The sequence below is a fragment of the Chrysemys picta genome, chromosome 5 (genome assembly GCF_011386835.1).
Source record: "Chrysemys picta bellii isolate R12L10 chromosome 5, ASM1138683v2, whole genome shotgun sequence".
NCBI lineage: Eukaryota > Metazoa > Chordata > Testudines > Emydidae > Chrysemys > Chrysemys picta.
The window spans coordinates 135410784-135429078 of NC_088795.1; the positions used below are offsets into that span (position 1 = coordinate 135410784).

An 18295-nucleotide genomic window follows, 5' to 3' on the forward strand; every position below is an offset into this window, starting at 1 on the left:
TGGCATTGCATTGACCGAATTACATGTAGGGTGACTCTACGCCACTCAGGGAGATGGTGTTACTAAATCGGCGTGGAGAGGAGGCACTTATGTCAGCGGGAGCCAAATTTAAGTGAAGACGCTTCCAAAGGTAGGTCGATGCAAGGCAGCTTATGTCGACCTAACTATGTAGTGTAAACCAGGCCTGTATCTTTGGCCTCTGGATGTTTTTCCCCTACAATATTTTTGTTAGGATCACAAGTGAATAACGTAACCCGTTTTCACTGAAGTGTGTTCTGTCCCAACGCAGAGTCGTAGTGAGACCATTTGACAAATCTGCATCCCTGATGAAACAAGATGAAACCGAGTTCTATAAAACTCTCATGTTAGTCAAGAGAGCAGTTTGGTGCAGAGATTCCTTGGGGAATGTTTCCATTGACTTAACCTTACCTACAGAGTATGTATTCAGAAAGTTTTCCATCAACTGATTCCATTGTCTCTCTGCTTTCTCACCTTTCAGATCTGTGCCGTTTGTTTGGAGGAATTCAAGCCCAAAGACGAGCTGGGAATCTGTCCATGTAAACATGCCTTCCACAGAAAGTAAGTGCTGAGCTACCCTTCGGTACAAAAGACCAAAGTTGTGTTTACAAAAGCCTTGCATGTCTCTTGGAAACACTGGCAGCACTGAATTACAAAGGCTTATATTGTATACATCTGCCTGTGCTGTGTTCTAAAGGATTAACAAATGCTACTCCTCTTTAATAAGTCTTCATTTACTGTATTAAGTTGAGCCATGTTTACTGAAGCTTTGGAAATCGAGTCACAGTTGCCTTGAAAGTTGGTGGTTAAAGTCTGCACACAAGCCTTGCCTTTCATGGAGAGACTTGTTTTGTCACACATTCATTCGCATTAGAAGTCGAGGGTTCTAGGTGGTGTGTATGCGGCTGTGTGCTGTGTTGCCTAGTTAAACCTGCCCAGGGCGGGCCTTCATTCTAAAAGCACAGCTCACTGCAACGTGAAATGCTCAAAACAGAGCAGGAAACACAGAGTGGGACTGGCTTGCCTGGTTGGGACAGGCAAACCTTCCTGGAGAGTTTGGAAGGGAGCAAGGGTACTTGGCAAAGGATATACAAGGCTTCTCAAAATGTATGGGGAGCAGGACGTGTGGAGTGGGTGGATTCAAGATAAGCTCGGGTAGGGTGACCAGATCAGCAGCCCAAAATATCGGGACCGGGGGAGGGAGGGAAAAAAAGGGGTGGAGGGCGGAGCAAAAAAGGGAGGCGGAGCAAAAAAAAAGGCGTTTAAAAGGGGCCGGGGGCATTAGCAGGCCCTGGCCCCGCGCGCTGCCCTCCCTGCGGAGCCTCCCGGCCCGCCACGGGCATATGCGGCACGCGGTGGATCCGGGCGGGGGCAGCGCGGAGCGGGCAGGAGCCGGGTGGGCAGCAGGGGCTGAATCCCCGCTGCTGCCAGGGAGCCCCGCGCCTCTCCCTCCCGCTCGCGGCTGCAGCTCCTTCCCGGCGGGACGCGCCTCCCGCTGCCCCGGGCACATGCGGCGCGTGTCCCCCGCGCCTAGTCTCCCTCCCGCCGGGAAGGAGCAGCTGGACGCGTGCCACATGTGCGCGGGGCAGGCCGGGGGTGGGCGCGTCCCGCCGGGAAGGAGCCGCAGCCGCGAGCGGGAGGGAGAGGCGCAGGGCTCCCTGGCAGCAGCAGGGATTCGGCCCACGCCGCCCAACCGGCCCCTGCGCGCTCCACGCTGCCCCCGCCCGGACCCACCGCGCTACCCCGTGGACTGCAGAGCTGGAGCAGCCTCCAGGCTGCGCTCCCGGCCCCAGGTGCAGCGGCCCGGGCAGGAGCCCTCTGTCGCGGCGGGAGGCTCAAAGCTGAGCCCCCCATCTCCCTCCCTTGCCAGCCCCCCTTTGCCCGCCGGGTGCCCGGGTGCCGGAGCTGACTCACCAGCTCCAGGATCCAGGCACCGCCGCCACCCCTTCCCTCCCAGGCTTGCGCCGCCATGCTGCAAGCCTGGGAGGGAGGAGGAATGCTGCATGGTTGGGGAAGAGGCGGGGCCAGGGCGGGGATTTGAGGAGGGAGCCAATGGGGGAAGGGGGGGCGGAGCCAGGGCGGAGCGCAACATTTCTTTTTTGTCCAGTGTCCCGACCAGACATCGGTCGGGACGTGGGACAAAGAAGCAAAAATTGGGACAGTCCCGATAAAATTGGGACAGTGCCGATAAAATCGGGACGTCTGGTCACCCTAAGCTCGGGTGAGGGGTAGCAAGGGCTGTCTGAGGAGATGGAGGTGAGAATAGAGGCATGCAGAAGCTGATGAATTAAGAGCTGGAACTGGATGTGTAAAGAGAGGGAAGGCAGTGAAGGGACTTGAGTGGCAGGGGAGATGTGATCAGACTGGCCTGAAAGGAAGATAATCTTGCCAGTAACCTTTCTGACAGGCTGGAGTGGAGAGAGTGGAATGCAGGGAGGCCAGGGAGAAGGAGGCTTACAGTGATCGGGGTGGCAACGGCTGAAGACTTGCACTGAGGTCCTGGCAGTAAGGCTAGAAAGGAAGTAAACACTTGTCCTGGAATGCTGTTGTTCTGTTAATTGGTAGGCTATGGATCGTTCTTGTATAGCGTACAATGTGGGAGAGGGAGGGGCCATGGCTGGCCTCCAAATCCCATTGCAGTCACCTCTCCCTCTGCCCTGGCTGGAGAGAGGCCAGCAGGCACTCTAGTGCTCTTGGGCTGGAACTTTCCAGTTTAGTTCTGAACTTCACACCCTGCAACAGGATTTTGGTTGAGCTAACACACACTAAAAACTCACGCAATCCCCACCCCCTTCCCCCAGCTTGCTGTCTACCAGGTGACTCTAATTGTTAGTCTAACAGTTCCCTTACATAACCATGTCTACACTGAACTTTCATTGGTAAAACTTTTGTTGGTCAGGAGTGTGGAAAAAAACACACCCCGACCAACAAAAGTTTTACAGAGGAAAAACGCCGGTGTGGACAGATCTTGGTCGGCAGGAGACGCTCTCGCACCAACCAAGTTAATGCCCCTTGGTGGAGGTGGTTTTATTTTGTTGGCAGGAGAGCTCTCTCCTGCCGACAGGGCAGCTATACTGCGTACCTTACAGCAGTAAGCCGTGCAGTGTAGACACAGCCTCAGATTTGCTCTAACGCAGTGCTGTCTCTTCCCATGGTATGAATACATAATTTCCCTCTTCCCCCAAAGCATGTAACCTAAACAGACAGTGGAAAACTGCTTTCCCACTCATGCAAAGGTGGTTTTTCAGTGACTCAGATCTAGACATGGACCTAGGTTTTGTGACTTTACTCCCTCAAAAACCTGCAGATCCATGAATCATTCTAGCTGTCATGGCCTCTGTGTACTCTCTGTGCATGTCTGTGGTATTCTGCATCGCACCTGTTCGTGCCTTCAGATCATAGTGTTCCACCCGCTCCGTACAGCGATGCAGCACGCTCTATTGGGAAGAGCTGCGTGAGCTTCTGGAGCTAGATCAGTAATCGTCAACCTCTCTTGTGCGCAAGCCATGCCCAGGGGAAAAGCCAGACACTGGTAATTTAGGACTGAATCCTGCTTCAGTGGGAGTTTAGGTTGCTTTGCACCCTGCAGGAGCAGAGCTTTGTGACCTAGCAGTAACTCAAATGCAGTCTTCGGGGGCTGGAGCCTGTTTCCCTGGGAGAGGGAATACTGGTAAAGAAGCTGGAGTATCCCCTCCTCCCTTTGGAAAATGCCATTGGTTCTTTACCTTCCACCTGTCGACCTGCCAAAGATGGGCAGAATTGACATCCGGCATGTAGTACTTCCCATGCTGCAGTTCTGGTATGAGCCCAAGTCCTGGGTCAGGGTTCAAATCTGCCAGATACTTTGCTCTGAGATGGGATTGCTACCAGCAGAGTTGTGCTAACATAGCAACACTCTGGGCCTAATTCTGCAAGCCTGCTGCGTGCAAAGCACCCACTGAAGAGCTCGGATCTGTGTTGGGGGTCGGCAGAAGGCAAGAGCTTGAGTTGAGGATGCCAGGTCTGACCGTTTGGGGGCTTTTATCAGGATGTGGGTTTGCTTGGATGGCGCTTGCTCTTTAAAAGAAAACAGCATTGCAGAAGTGAGAGTTACCACAGAAGTGCATAATGGTGTTCTAAAAGTCAGCCCAGTTCAGCAGAATCAGGCACGTTTAAGTGCAGTTTTTTTATTTGCATAACAGGGGGGTGCGGAATTTTAAAATTCTTGGGGTGAGATTATCTCTAAGTTCCAGTGTAGAGCTGGCATAGCAATTTTCCTGCTTTAAAAATGCCTATTGACTTTCTATGTGTGAATGCAAAGAGGGACTTTCAGTGGTTTGAGCATTGGCCTGCTAAACCCAGAGTTGTAAGTTCAATCCTTGAGGGGGCCACTTAGGGATCTGGGGCAAAAATCTGTCTGGGGATTGGTCCTGCTTTGAGCAGGGGGTTGGACAAGATGACCTCCTGAGGTCCCTTCCAACCCTGATATTCTGTGATTCTATGAACTAAAACTCTGGAGGTAGAAATGTGCCTAATTGGATGAAAATGGCAGGTGAGTGTGGAAGCCAGGAGTCTGGGGCTTGATTCCACCTTTGTCACTGACTCTCTACATGAACTTGGGTAAGTCATTTAACTTCGCTCTGTTTCCGCAGTTTCAACATGGAGGTAATGATTTCTACCTCCAAAAGGCTGAGAGAATTAATGTTTGGCAAGTGAGACGAGGCGCTCAGATGAGCGGGGCCATAGAAGTGTACAAAGTGTTCAGTGGTGGTAATCGGGTTCAGTGTGAATTAACTCTGTTCTCTCTTCTTCGTTCCCAGGTGCCTCATTAAGTGGTTGGAGGTGCGAAAAGTGTGTCCACTCTGCAACATGCCTGTCCTACAACTGGCACAACTCCATAGTAAGCAGGACCATGGGCCTCCCCAAGGACCCCTGCCTGGGGCAGAGAACATTGTATAGCTTCTCCCAAGCAAAGGACACTTCCATCACAAAAAATATCGCAAGGATGAAAACGATGGACTTAGGCAGAGAATTGCAGATCTCTGAATCTGTTGCTTACAGCCTTGGTGCATCTACCAGGATTCCCTTTGTCTCATGAAGAGCTCCCACGATGCACTTTAGGGGACGGGGCCAGATGCTTGGACTTCAGAACAACCAAAGCAATATGCCACCAGCGCAACAAGAAGACAAAAGGCAACGACAAGCCTATGTGTTTGGGTTTTTGAGAGCACTTTATGACGGACCCTGTCGACGGTATTACATGTGTAGGCCTGGTACCTGTTTCTGGCTAGTTGACTGTATGGTGTGCTGAGGAGGAGGGATAATGTTACAAGTATAATAAGAGAAGAGAACTTACGAAACAAAGTCTTTCAAGACACTGGCCCCTGGGTACCTTGAATGGTAGATCCTATGCAGCCAGTGGACATCTTCCCATCTCAAAAAAACAAAACCAACCTTCACACCCCCTTTAAAAACTGTCTCCATAAGGCCAAACCCAGCCAGCGGTTACCTCGCGCTGAATGGCTAGTGGCTGGAGAAATGAGCAAGGGTTTTACATTGTTCCTTTACGGAGATTTTCCTGAAGTTGTGGGGTTACTCAGAGGTTTAAATTTTGACAATGTCCTGTTAGCATGGACAGCACCGTGACCAGTCTGCCAACAGCCTCTAAGACAGTGCAAGCGCATAAGCACTCTGCGCTGAAGTAGTTCCAGGGGAAGGTTTGCAAGTATTGGGCTGCATCTGTCCAGTAAGGGAACTGGGTCATTCTAATGTGCACATATGGCCTGATTGTTTCGGAGGTACTGAGCACCCACAGCTCCCCAGTCTTCATCTCTGAAAACCGACCCTTACGTGACCCCAAAGGTTGGATCTGCTCTTGAGAACATCCGTTGCCCCCCGAGTGTTCTGGAATGTGATGGGATGATTTTCCTACCAAGTGCTGGCATTAAGCCGGCGTCTGACACAGGCACTTACTGCAAACGACGCAGCAGCCATACACGTGTCTGTATTTTCCTCTGCAATAGGAAAGCCCCTTTAAAAAGTCTGAGTCCAAGGCCTAGCGCTTGCACACTTCCCTTCCCTTCTCATGTAGTTGGTGAAGCTTGGTTGCCGTACACAGCCTCACTCTCTCACACGCTCTCCTGTCTGCACAATCACAGTCGCAAAGGGCTGACTTAACCTTGGCGCAGACAGGCTCAAGTCCACTACATTCAGCAGAGCTGCTGCCTCTTACTTCAGAGCCAATGATAAACCTTGACTATCTTGTTTCTTTCTCTCGGCTCTGAATTAGAGAAAGGTACCATAGATCTACCCATGTCATTCTGCTGGGGACAGAGTTATTCAAGTCACCCTTTTGAGTGCTGGGGCCCACTTGAAATGGATGTGTATCAGGATAAGCGGTGGGGCATAAGGTCTGTTTGTGTACGTACGTCTCTTGGGGTTGAGGAGTACTCTTGGTGTTTGGCTGAACTATATTTAAGCAGGGTAGATTTCTGATTTCTAGCTCCACTTTCTGAGTGATTCGAAAGTACTGACACTCCTGAGATTCCTGAATTAGACCAATAATAAACAGCACAGATGCAGGTGGACCAGAGGGAAATTCTCCTTAAATGTACATAGCTAGCCATTGTCTAAAATAACGTAAATGTGCATATTGCATACTGCATTGGCTTGCCAGCCCTTTCTCCTCCTAGGTACACACCTGTGTGCTTAGCATCTGCTGTAATGCAGTCCCACGAGAGCCTCACAGCTACTCCCATTCAAGGCAGATTTTCTGGTTCTTTAACAATGTTCCAGGAGCCTGATATCCCCTGATCTGTTCCCTTTGCTGTCCCATCCAATCCAGTATACATCTCATGTTCCACCAGGAGTCCTTTTGTCTTCTAAACCTTGCTTTATAAGGGCCAAATCCTGCTGCCATTGATCTCAATGGAAAAACTCTCCTTAATCTCGGTGGCATCAGGATAGGGGACATCAGAGGGGGAAGATTCACTTATTCTGAGCGCCTTCTGCGCTGACTTTGACTGTTGCAGCCTGCATGTTGTTTGCAGACTGTGTTGGGATGGGAGGGGAAGGCAGATGTACTTGTTTATGAATGTGAACCCTGCCACGCATCTGTGGCTAGCTGCTTATTTGCCTGCTCGCAGGTATTTGCATGAGCTGTGAATGACTGAACAGTTTTACAAAGGAGCTTTGAAACGACCAAGGGGAAGAAGGGTGAGTTGCGAACATCTACCATTAGCCACTTTGTCCACCGTGAACTTCAAATTCCCCATTTAACCAGAATAGAAAAGGCCCAAATGCCATTATTTCCCTTTCATCGATCAGCACCAAGCTGGTAGCGGTCGACAGTATTGATTAAAGCAACGTTAGGTGCCTTTGACCTTTGTTCTCTTTACAGAGCTACGGTACAGTACCACACTACCACCAGCTCTTGCGGATGAAACCGACCATCCCACCATGCCTCAGCCTGTCGAGTTTCTGTCTCTGGCCCAGCCAGGCAGGGCACGCTGGCCTATAGATGGATGTCAGCAAAGAGGGTTGACGACGTGTCTCTCTGATATAGCCTAATATATGCATTTCTAATGTGCCTACACAATAATTTAGGTCAGACTTGAACAAAAAAACCTCCTGCCACTGAAGTCAATGGGGAATTTTTGCCAGAGGCTTCACTAGGAGCAGGATCTGATCCATATTGTCTGTCCTGTGATATGTGCCCCCTTCCTGATCCCGCCCACCACCATTTATCCTTTCTATGTACTTTTATTTTTTTTTGCCACAGACATTTTTTAAGTCATTCAGAAGAATCTGCGTCCTGAACATGATGTTTGAGACTTTTACCTAGGCAATTAGGTATCTAAGGCTGGGTCTACACTACCCGCCTGAATCGGCGGGTAGAAATCGACCTCTCGGGGATCGATTTATCGCGTCCCCGAATCGGCGCTCTTACTCCACCAGCGGAGGTGGGAGTAAGCACCGTCAACGGGAAGCCGCAGAGGTCGATTTTGCCGCCGTCCCTACAGCGGGGTAAGTCGGCTGCGATACGTTGAATTCAGCTACGCTATTCGCGTAGCTGAATTTGCGTATCTTAAATCGATCCCCCCCCCCTGTAGTGTAGATGTAGCCTTAGATTGTATTCTGAATGGAACAAAGATTTGGATTTGAACTATGAATATAAATTGACAGGGCTGGCTTAGTGTCTTCCCTGCTGTCTCCTGGCTGTGCTGATAACGTTTGCATTTTATTTCTGGGATGAATACCACAGGCTACAGTGCTGTATCTCATTGAGGATAAATATGTGTGGTCCCTGCATTCTTGTGCCCTGGAAAAGCAACCAGCCTGGCTGCACGGCTTCCTAGGTGCCTCTGCTTGAGGAAAAATCTGTGAATTCCTTCCCTGAACATCTAGGCCACTGAGAATGCTCACTAAGAAAGTGGTGGCTTTTGGTCTCCACTTCATAGTAAATGAAAGTGGCTCCTAGGCTGGTCTCTGACAGCATACGACTCCTGGAGGAGTGGAGCGCGGTGCTACTCTGGAATCTGTGTGTCTCCATTCCTGTGGCTGGATTAGAATTTAGTGTGAATTCTATAGAGCTTCCTCACACAGCTCCTGATCCTTCCAGGTTCTCAGTGCTCAGAGCTGCTCCAGAAATCACTGGAGTTCTGTGCAAGGACAGTTCGCAGGATCAGCATTAAGGATTTTTTCTGATTGCTCGCTTAGTAATAAGGCAGTGCAAAAAGCTTCATGTCTGGGTAGGACTCTAGCCTAGGTCACCAGTGTCTGAAAGTCATGGCCATGTGAGGGCGGTTGGGTGATCTGCGAGTTGGGAGTCTCATTCCCTTTGTTAGAATCTGGTCTCTCCATTCCCAGACACTTCATCTCATTTGGTACCCTTATTGGGAATTAGAGTAGCAAGGCTGAGAAATGGGCCATGGACACATCTTCCTTCTCATTCCTAGGGGTGTCTCTTCAAAGCAGGGACAAAGGCACAGGGAGGTGACTATGATGCTGTTTGCAGGATCGCTGTCTGTTCTGGGCACAGATCTTCAGTCTGGAGAGTTTCAATCTATAATTAGTTCATTTAGTTTCACTAAATTCTCTGAAACAAAACTTAACTTTTCTGGTTCTCTGTGTCCTATCAAGTTACAAGCAAACTTGAAGCCATGCTCTGATTGGACCCCAAATCCTGTAGGGGCCGGTAACCATACAAATACATAGAATAATGTCAGCACAGCAAATATAAAACCCGGGGGAGGGGAGAGTTAAAACCCCCTTGCAGAAGCTGGTCTGAAGTTGGTGCCACTTGAAATGTCCTCAATTGGCCAGAGGAATTCCCTGCACTTGCCTGGTGTGCTACATCCTTCAGTGTTTGATTGAACGAGTACATACAGTGTGGCTGCGGCGTTATTCCATGCGGCTTTACCCGAATATTCAGCTCCCAGTCACATCCACGCAGTCAATGAGCCAGTGGACTGAGGTGTATCTTTTTTAAAGGGCTGTTGCAGTGAGACGCCATCTTTCTCCTGTTGCTGTCAGTTTTAGAGCCATCTCCACCGTACTCGGGTTCACCTGGCTGAGGGATGTTACTAAGGTAGTTTGCCAGTTGCACACTGTAGTCTCTGTAACCGGTACAACACCACCTTGTGTATAGGATCTGTCTGGTATCTCTAGAGCAATTGACTACCTCAAGGGAGCCATTTAATGTCTTAAACGTCAGCAGTACCTGCCCCAAATGTAGGGGGGGGGGTGTTATATCCACATCCCAGAGCATATGAACGTGTTGTCCTCTCTCCATTTCCCAGCGCTAGATTCTGCAGAATAGCACTCAGGGTCTTGAGCAGATCTGTGGTTTGTTTCACATTAACTGGCGACCAGAATATTTGGATGGTTAGCCCCAAAGGTGGCACAGATCCCTGCAAACTCAGCCCTTCGAGACAGTGACCCAGGCTTGTGGATGGAATTAGGCTAAAATATTCACAGGAACCACATTCCTGTCTGGTAAGATTCCCTCTCCCAATCTCGTTAGTCAAAAATATTTGTTTGTCAGGCCACCTACTCACAACTCCCATTCACTTCAATGGGATTTGTGAGATTGGCACCTCTCGAGCTCAGCCAGTGGATGAAAGTAGAAGCCCTCATGGCAAATGCAATTGTATCTCCGTTGATTGATTGATTGGTCCCTTCGTATATAGACCTTCTAACCAGTATTCTCTCCTCTAGTATGTACCCATAACTCCCACCAGTTAATGGGAGGTGCAGGTGTACCTATCTATGCGAGAATAGGCCACTAATTTTAGCAGGCTACTTGCAATCAGTGCATGGTTGGTTTCTTATAGCTGAACTAGGACAAGTTGCTCATGGATAATCCCTACTCGCTTGCTATTTCTCTCCCAACTGCATTATTGATGCAAATCTCCATTCCCAGTAGTGGAGTCGACAGGATCTCTGTGAATGGCCAGTTCTTGGTGCCAATTCGTGTTGTAATACAAAACATACACTGTTCACTGTAAAAGCCACACCTTGTGGCAAAGAAGATATTTGGAAGTATAGACTCTACCATGTGCCTATGTCTTGTGTTTCCTTCAAAAGTTGACTATTTGCCTTTATTGGAGAAAATTAAGCAACTTGTAGTCAACACTTGAAAACTCTCTTGTGTATATTTCAAAGCAAAAGGCCCGAGTGTTAATTAGTTGCCATAAACCAGGTTGCACTGACCCATTGGTCCAGAGCATTGTAGTGGTGGTGGATTCTGAAGCTTGATCGGATTTCATTGTCTTGATGAGGAAATGGAGCTGCAGGGCATAGCTCTGTGTCCTCCTGGCTGTGTCTTCCTAAAACTCTTTACATGGTTGGTGAAGGCTCACTTTCCCCCTGGCTTGTTTTTGGTGACCCCAGTATTGAGCTGTTTGCCAGTGGATGGCTGACCTGTCTGATCTCTCACCCCAGTGTAAATCTGGAGTCACTCCATGACCACCAGTGGATTTATACCAGCGTGAGATCAGAATCCAACTCCATGTCGTGGAGAGAACTATATATTGATCAGTCTCTCGCTGACTTTGGATGTAAATGGAAGGGGCAGGATATTACCTGAACCCTGCTCTTTCTTAGGGGTTTCTCTTTTTTCCTTCAGTATTTACAACTCTCCCTATTGAAGGGGTGCAAGAAAGGGGTCATTCAGTATTACATTGTACAGGCTTTTCTAATGGCAGAGTAGACTGTTCTTTCCAATCCTTTTAGAATGGGGGTAAAGTTTCCCATTACCAATTAGTCTGTGTATTTTGATAGCATCAGTACCTGACCAGTCAAATGCTAGCGGTAGTTCTTGTGATTAGGCCATCAAGGGGTTGGGGGGCGGGTGTTTTCTCCTTCTCTGTAAATACTGTGTGACTCCTGAGATGTTTATGCCCATGGGTTCATAGACATGTTTGTACACTAAGAATTCTGCAGCAGAATATTTTTAAAAACATTCGCTGTTTTTTTGTAAGCTATATTTTTGTATATTTAATTGCTATTTTAAAATTCTAATGCATCTTTTTTGCTAATCACACTATTGTTAAGGAAAAGAGAATTTGCATGTGATTTGACTTGAAATGTAAATAAATGCGGATTTTGGAAATCGTGCTGTGTTGGAGTCACTTCCGCCACCATCTCACCGAATCACACGTGTTCACCTGTCTGGTTTATGTATGTCACCCCCAGGGTGACCCTGGCCGAGTCCATTGCGGACAAACAGACGGTACCTACTGCTGGGGGCAGTCCGGACCAGGACACCATGGTGAGATTGAGTCAGCAGAGACTTGCCCCCTCCTGGCTTTTCCCCCCATAGATCTCAAAGCAAGTAAGCACCATTATCCCTCTCTGATAGATGAAGGGGAAATGCAGAAAAGTGACTTGCCTGAGGTCCCACAGTGAGTTGGGCAGAATAGAGCCCCAACACCCTGTCCCCTGTACTGTGCTACCGCCCGTGTCAGATTAGAACTGGTCACCTTAAGGTGACTGGGGCCCTGGATTCCCTGTCGTCCCTTGCACTACAGCCTGAGCAGAATATTAAAGCTTTATGGCTGGATTGTCCGAGTGTGTCCATGGCTCCAGATCACTTCAGTTTGGAACTGTGTGCGCTCAGGGCCAATGGACATCAAGCCCTCACTAATGTCTAGCCTGAGATTGGCCTTGGCATCCCACTACATAAAGTTATCTACATAAACTGCTTGTTCTGCTGCCTCCCTCCAAGACTGATCCAGCTTGGCATTAACAAACCACTTCTCCCTGTCCCCTCAGTGTACTGTAGGCAAAACTCACACACGAGCTGAATGAGAAATCACGCATCAGCCAAGCCAGCCAGACCAGCATTTTTCTGGCTTGTACAAAGTGTTCTATTATTCAGCAGAAACTTCCAGAGTTCAAACTATTCAGCTTTCCTCTGTGCTAGCAACTACTCCCTGTCCAAAGGAAACCAGTCACCATCAACCTGGGAGAGCCTGGGATTGGCAATTCAACCTTGCATTGTCCAAATGCAATGTGCTGCCTCGCTAGATAGAGCTGAGCCAATCATTCACAACAAAGAATTCAGGGGTTACAGTGTATTCTTCCCCAGCTCCATTGGGGGGCCTTTTGGCTAGACTTCAGACTCGATCCCTGTCTCTACAGAAGAAGTTGCTTGGAAGGTCTTCCCATATGAGTAAATTGCTACTTAAGACTGTGACTGCTCTGTATCGTCGACAGTTCTACAGGTTTCCCTGGGGGGTTTCTGATGCCCAATAGAGGAACAGCAGCTGTGACATTGTCACCATTGAAAGATTTGCCCTCTCTGGAGCAGAGACTTGCCTTCCCCAGGGTAGTGGTAGCTGTTTCCAATTCAGGGGGGGGGGTTCTTGGTTTTTCCATACCAGGGCTCTTCGATCTAGTGGGGATTCCCCCTTCCCTTTAACCATATGGGTAGGTTGGAGCAATTGTGATGCTCTGACACACATTTGCAACCCCGGGAGGAGTGGGGGGGGGTTCACAATCCTCAGGCTGAGAAGCCATGTTCTAAGTACTTTCCTCGTGTTCCGGGAGCTGGGATACTAGGGCAAGGGGATCATCGAGAGTAGGCGATGCCAAAACCAGTCAATGCTAGATTGTCTCCTGGGAGCAGAATGGAACCCTTTAGCGAAAGGAAACTTTCACTTCCAGGGGAAGTGTCAGCTGCCGTAGCAACTGGAACTCTGCTGCTGCCCCCATCCAGCCCAAAGGAGTCTGAATTGCCTCCCCAGCTCCATAGATGGGGGCTGCTTCTGCATGGAAAGCACAGGGGCAAAACCACACACCACTGGAATTCTTCCAGGCCGGCTCTGAGCGATCAGCTCTGACTCTCCCCCACCCCCTTCGGAGCTGGTAGTGGAAAGTAGAGTTTTATTGCTTAATTGCTCTCTTGACTGATGGCTGCAGTTAAGTGAACTGGACCAGCCTGTTACTAAAACAGAAAAACCAACCCTTCCCCCATAAGAAACGAGGCACTGCTGGTTCGGGGCGGGTTTTCTTACTGAGCTTCCCTGAGAAGTTCTGGTCTGCCAGGGACTTTCCATGGTGCTCTTGACGCTGAAGGAATTCAGGCCCCAGAGCTACATGCAGTCGCTGCCTAGCGAAGGGTTCTGCTCATACGCTTTCACCGTGTTGCCAATTGCTTTCATGGGGAAGCAGCAGCCCCCTGGGCTCTCCCCCTGGTGAGGTGCTGGAGAACGCAAGGGAAAAGAGGAAACTTTTTTTCTTTTTTGAACCATCCTAGAGAAAGTAACCGAACTAGCCCACAGAGAATTCTACAAGGATGGCTCCAAAACCCTCCAGCAGGAACTTGGCTTGTTCTTCAATGCTACCGGCTTTTACAACCATGTGTCTAGAGGAGGCTATTAATGATGACAGTCACAATTGGAAGGGACCTGACCCCTCCTGTTTCAGGGCATTAGACAACTCTAACTCTAGGGAGCCAGAGGCAATTCTCCTGGGGAGGCAGGTTTAAAGAAAGCATGTATTCGATGCAAACTGCAGCAGCCCACAGCTCTGTGTGAACCAACACCTCACCCTGCTCTCTGCACTGGCTCCCCTTGGACTGCACGGAGCATCTCCACTGCAGCTGCGTTGCCCCTGGAGAAGGCGGGGGAGGTGGCTTGTGGCTTAGCAGTTCCCAAGCCGTTTAGGGCTTTCTAGATCAAAGCCACCACCTTTAAATTCCAGTGGGACACCCCCAGGCAGCCAGTGTGAACGCCTCATGATGAGCGATGCTGTTTAACAAGCAGGCTGGCAAATTCTGCCCCCATTTGTGTGTGTGACCACTAAGGTGAGTGGCATGAGGAGAGGAGCTACGGGCCCTCCCTGCCTTGTTAGCACAGCTATGCTCTGCTTCCATCTCTGGGAGATACCAATGGGGGGAAGGAGGACTTGCCGTGCCTCTCTAGTGAGATGGTCTATGCATTGTGATCTAAACAAGATGGGACCTAGACATGTCCCATTCCCCTGCAGCAAAGAGTTCCACAGGTGCCCTTTCTCCCTGAGCAGGTTCCCTCATATGGTTTCGTTGCTGGCCTCAGCCCAGCTTGCAAGGGCCTGGGGTAGCTGTGCCAATTCTGGTACCTTCTTCTCTAGCTCACAATGGCACCTGGCCTATTGTTTTACCCCTAAAAGTGGCCCGCTCAGGCACCAGTGGGGGAGGTGTGTGCTGTCATTGCTTGGCCTGTACCTGCTCTGTGGGCAGGCGACTCCAGGCTCCAAGACGGGCGGGCTGATGCTTTTCACCAGCACTGCATTCCTTGACGGATCGGGAAGCCCAGCCAGCCACCTGAGGCTTGTGCAAAGAAACGTCAGGCTTTCCTAACCTTATCCACTCCCCACTGATGATACACAGAGCCAGGCCTGTGTGGCCCTGCAATGCCCTGTTGCAGCCTCTGTATCTTACTTGGGCCCCTGAGAAGATGCAGGGGGAGCCTCCTTTGAAGGCAACAGGGCCCCACTTCAGAGGGCAACTTTTTAAATCTCCTGACAAAGTCACAACACACAGCTGCTGTCCGAGCCAGGAGGAGGAGGAGAGGCAGAGCTCCCAGCAGGTAAGGATGGGGGTTGGGAGCAGATGTTATTCACATGAGATCCATGGCAGTTGGATTTTATGATTCTGGGCCATAAACCCCAGATTCATCGCTCATGCACTGTATCAGTGAAGGTGCTTGGCACTGAGAGGGACTGGAGCAAAAGTCTCTTTAACAGCAGCCAGTGGTGGGATGTGTCAGGCTGCGACAGTGCCACTCCCCACCTGCCTTGCTAGGATGGAGGCCATGGGTGCTGTGCCACACTCCTTGGGAACTGGCTGCATCCCAGCATAACATACCACCCTGGAGCCTCTGCAGAGGAAATGGGAAATGAATAGAGCTGGGGGTCCATGTCTACATCTGGAGAAAGCTGTAAAAGCAGCTGGGTGTGTTTTAAAGGAACTGCACTCCACATTAAACCCCAAATACAACTGAAAGTATTAGTTACTTATATCACAGTAGCACCTTGGATAATCTGAGCCCTTTTGTGCAAGGTGCTGTACATTTTAATCCAATAACTACAGCATTAATTAACTTGCACCTGGGATTAATGTGAGCTGCGTTGCCTCTCCCCTCTGGCTTCAAGGCTGCACTGAAGTTTAAAAAGGCAGGAGGTAGAGCTGTGTTCAGAGCCAGCTGGGAGCTGCTGCTGAGACAGTGATGTCTCCAGGCAATGTCCTTTCTGTGCCTGGAAAATGAGGCTTATGTAGGACTTTTGAAACGTGACTGTAAAAATGGCAGCCTGGGCTTCCCTGTCACACAATGTCCCTCTAGCCAACCTGCTTGATTGACAGTCCAAAGCTGCATCCTCTAACCGCTTGCCCTGCAAACTCAGCCTGGGAACTGAGAGTCAAGCTGGTTACTTCCCTTCTCATGCCTCACCACTAGTGCTAAAGAGCCTCGGTTAACATTTCTGCTGAAGAACCAGTTGACACCAGAGCAGTCCTTTATTGCTGCCTTCCTTGGTGGGCCCAAGAGGAGTAAGAAAATTACTCTTGGTGGTAGTCAGCAGCCCTGTCTCTGAATGCGCACACAGCCTCAGTCTGCTCTCACTTGCATTTGTTTTACCTTGGTGTAATTCCATTGACCCTCATGGTGTTAACTCCTGATTTGCACTGGTGTAAGTGAGAAGAGAATCCAGACCACGGGACAGATCTTTAGAGCAAGTCTGGGCCATTTTTACCTTGTCATGTAATTGCACTTTATGGAAACCCACAAGAGTACTTAATTCTTCAACAGCCAACACAAATGCTTGCTCTGATTCCCTTGAACAGACACTCAACCACCCAGATCCCCTCCAGTTTTTACCCTGTGCTGCGCCCTCCTCAGAGCCACCACCACTGAAAATGAAACACAGTAGATTTATGAGAGAGGCGCCCACCCCAGAACTCCAGGTCCAATCCCCCCCAAATTGTGGTCCTGCAGGTGCCTGAACCCACAGCCTTCTTGGGGTTGGGGTCCAGCCTTTCCCAACCCAAGCCTGCTCAGCGCGCCACACGAGATCAGACCAAACAATTAGCCGTTGTCAGCCCTGGGCTGTTAGCTCCCTGACAGTCATCAGAGATCTTATCAAATTGGTTTTGCTGCTCCAGTCACATGCAACCAGGGGATGGAGGAGGCAGGTGGGGAATTCTGCTAGCCTAGGTGATACATTTAAGGCTAAGTTTCAGAGTAGCAGCTGTGTTAGTCTGTATCCGCAAAAAGAACAGGAGTACTTGTTAGTCTCTAAGGTGCCACAAGTACTCCTGTTCTATGTAAGGCTAAGAACCTGATCCTGTGTCCATTACAGGCAATGGGGAAATTCCCCAGGAACTGGGCTCAGGCCCTTAGGGCCACCACTCTCTTCCCCCAGCTCCAGCCCATGAGGCTTTTGTGTTGCTGGCTGTGCGTGCAACTGGAGCAGAAGCTGAGCCAAGGGGCGGCAGCAGGTGTTTCAACCACACCCCATGGCAACTGAAGCACAACTAACTTGCTGGGAACCAAAGCCTCACGTGCTAGCATAAGGCAAAGTGGATTTATTTCCCCCTTTTTTTAATAAGCAATAATCGTCTGTCAACACTGCATTGCTGGCAATAAATAGCCAGGTGGCAAGTCACGCTCACTGCCTATTCCCTGACAAGGGAGTCCAGCCAGGGCCAGTCTGTGGCATGACATGCTGGTCACACCTGCTGTGGGGCCACGGAGCATTTCTCTGCCCCATGTAATGCTGGGGTGGGCCCCTCCCCAGCTCACCCCATATGCCCTGCTAGCCTGCATGTGTTGGGTGGGCGCCATGTGGCTGTTACAGTGTCTTTCTGACTCAGCATGGCTCACTTGGGCAGAGGGAGGTGAAGTACGTGTGCTGCGTGCTGGTTCCTATACCTCTGTGTCACCGGCTGCACCAGCCCCCCTGCAGCCGGCCCCTGCCTGGCCTGCGAAGGAGTCGTCGCTCTTCTGGGGGCTCAGCACCTCACAGGCCCAGGCCCTGAGTTCCGTTTTTCTCCTTGCCCCATTTACAGCTCTGCTCCTATGTGCCCCTCACCCCATCCCTGCCCCATCCTCCCCTCAGCTAGCCCCCATCTTTGTCCCTGTTCTCCTGGCACCTCACCCTGCTTCCTCTATCCTCCCGTCAATGCTGCCCCCACCCCTGCTCTCCTCAGCCCTGGCCCTGCTCCTGCTCCTGCTCTTCTCCTCTCACCCAGTCCCTGCCCCTCTGCTCTTCCGTATCCCTGCCCCTCTGTCCACCCCGTCCCTCTGCTCTCCCCTGCCCCCTGTCCTCCCCTCAGCTATCCCTTCACCTTTAGCCCGCTAGCCTAGGTGATACATGCCTGTCCCCTGCCCCTCTGTCCTCCCCCACCCCTGCTCTCCTCAGCCCTGGCCCTACTCCTCTACTCTCCTCTCACCCAGTCCCTACCCCTCTGCCCTCCCCTCAATCCTGCCCCTCTGCTCTCCCCTATACCTGCCCCCTGTCCTCCCCTCCCCTTTGTCCCTGTCCCTCTGTCCTCCTGCCGCCTCATCCTGCCCCTCTGCTCTCCTCACCCCATCCCTGTCCCTCTGCTATCCCCTCACCCAGTCCCTGTCCTCCCCTCACTCTGTGCATCTGCTCTCCCCTCACCCCTGCCCTGCTGCTCTCCCCTATTACTGCCCCTCTGCTCTCTCTTCACCCCATCCCTGCCCCCTGTCCTCCCCTTCCCTTTGGCCCTGTCCTGCTGTCCTCCTGTCGCCTCATCCTGCCCCTCTGCTCTCCTCACCCCATCCCTGCCCCT

The 18295-nt window shown here is 50.6% G+C and overlaps 1 protein-coding gene across 4 annotated transcripts in view; it reads left to right on the top strand.

Moving 5' to 3' along the window:
* The window catches only part of RNF24 (ring finger protein 24), a 75834-nt gene extending 64223 nt beyond the window's left edge, over positions 1–11611 (top strand). For all 4 annotated transcript variants that reach the window (XM_065598355.1, XM_065598356.1, XM_065598354.1 and 1 more), the window contains 2 exons: positions 500–579; positions 4818–11611. In XM_065598355.1, the coding sequence (XP_065454427.1) occupies positions 500–579; positions 4818–4956 (219 nt within the window). In that variant the 3' untranslated portion in view covers positions 4957–11611. The remainder of the gene's footprint in view (positions 1–499; positions 580–4817) is intronic.
* The last annotated feature ends 6684 nt before the right edge of the window (positions 11612–18295 follow it).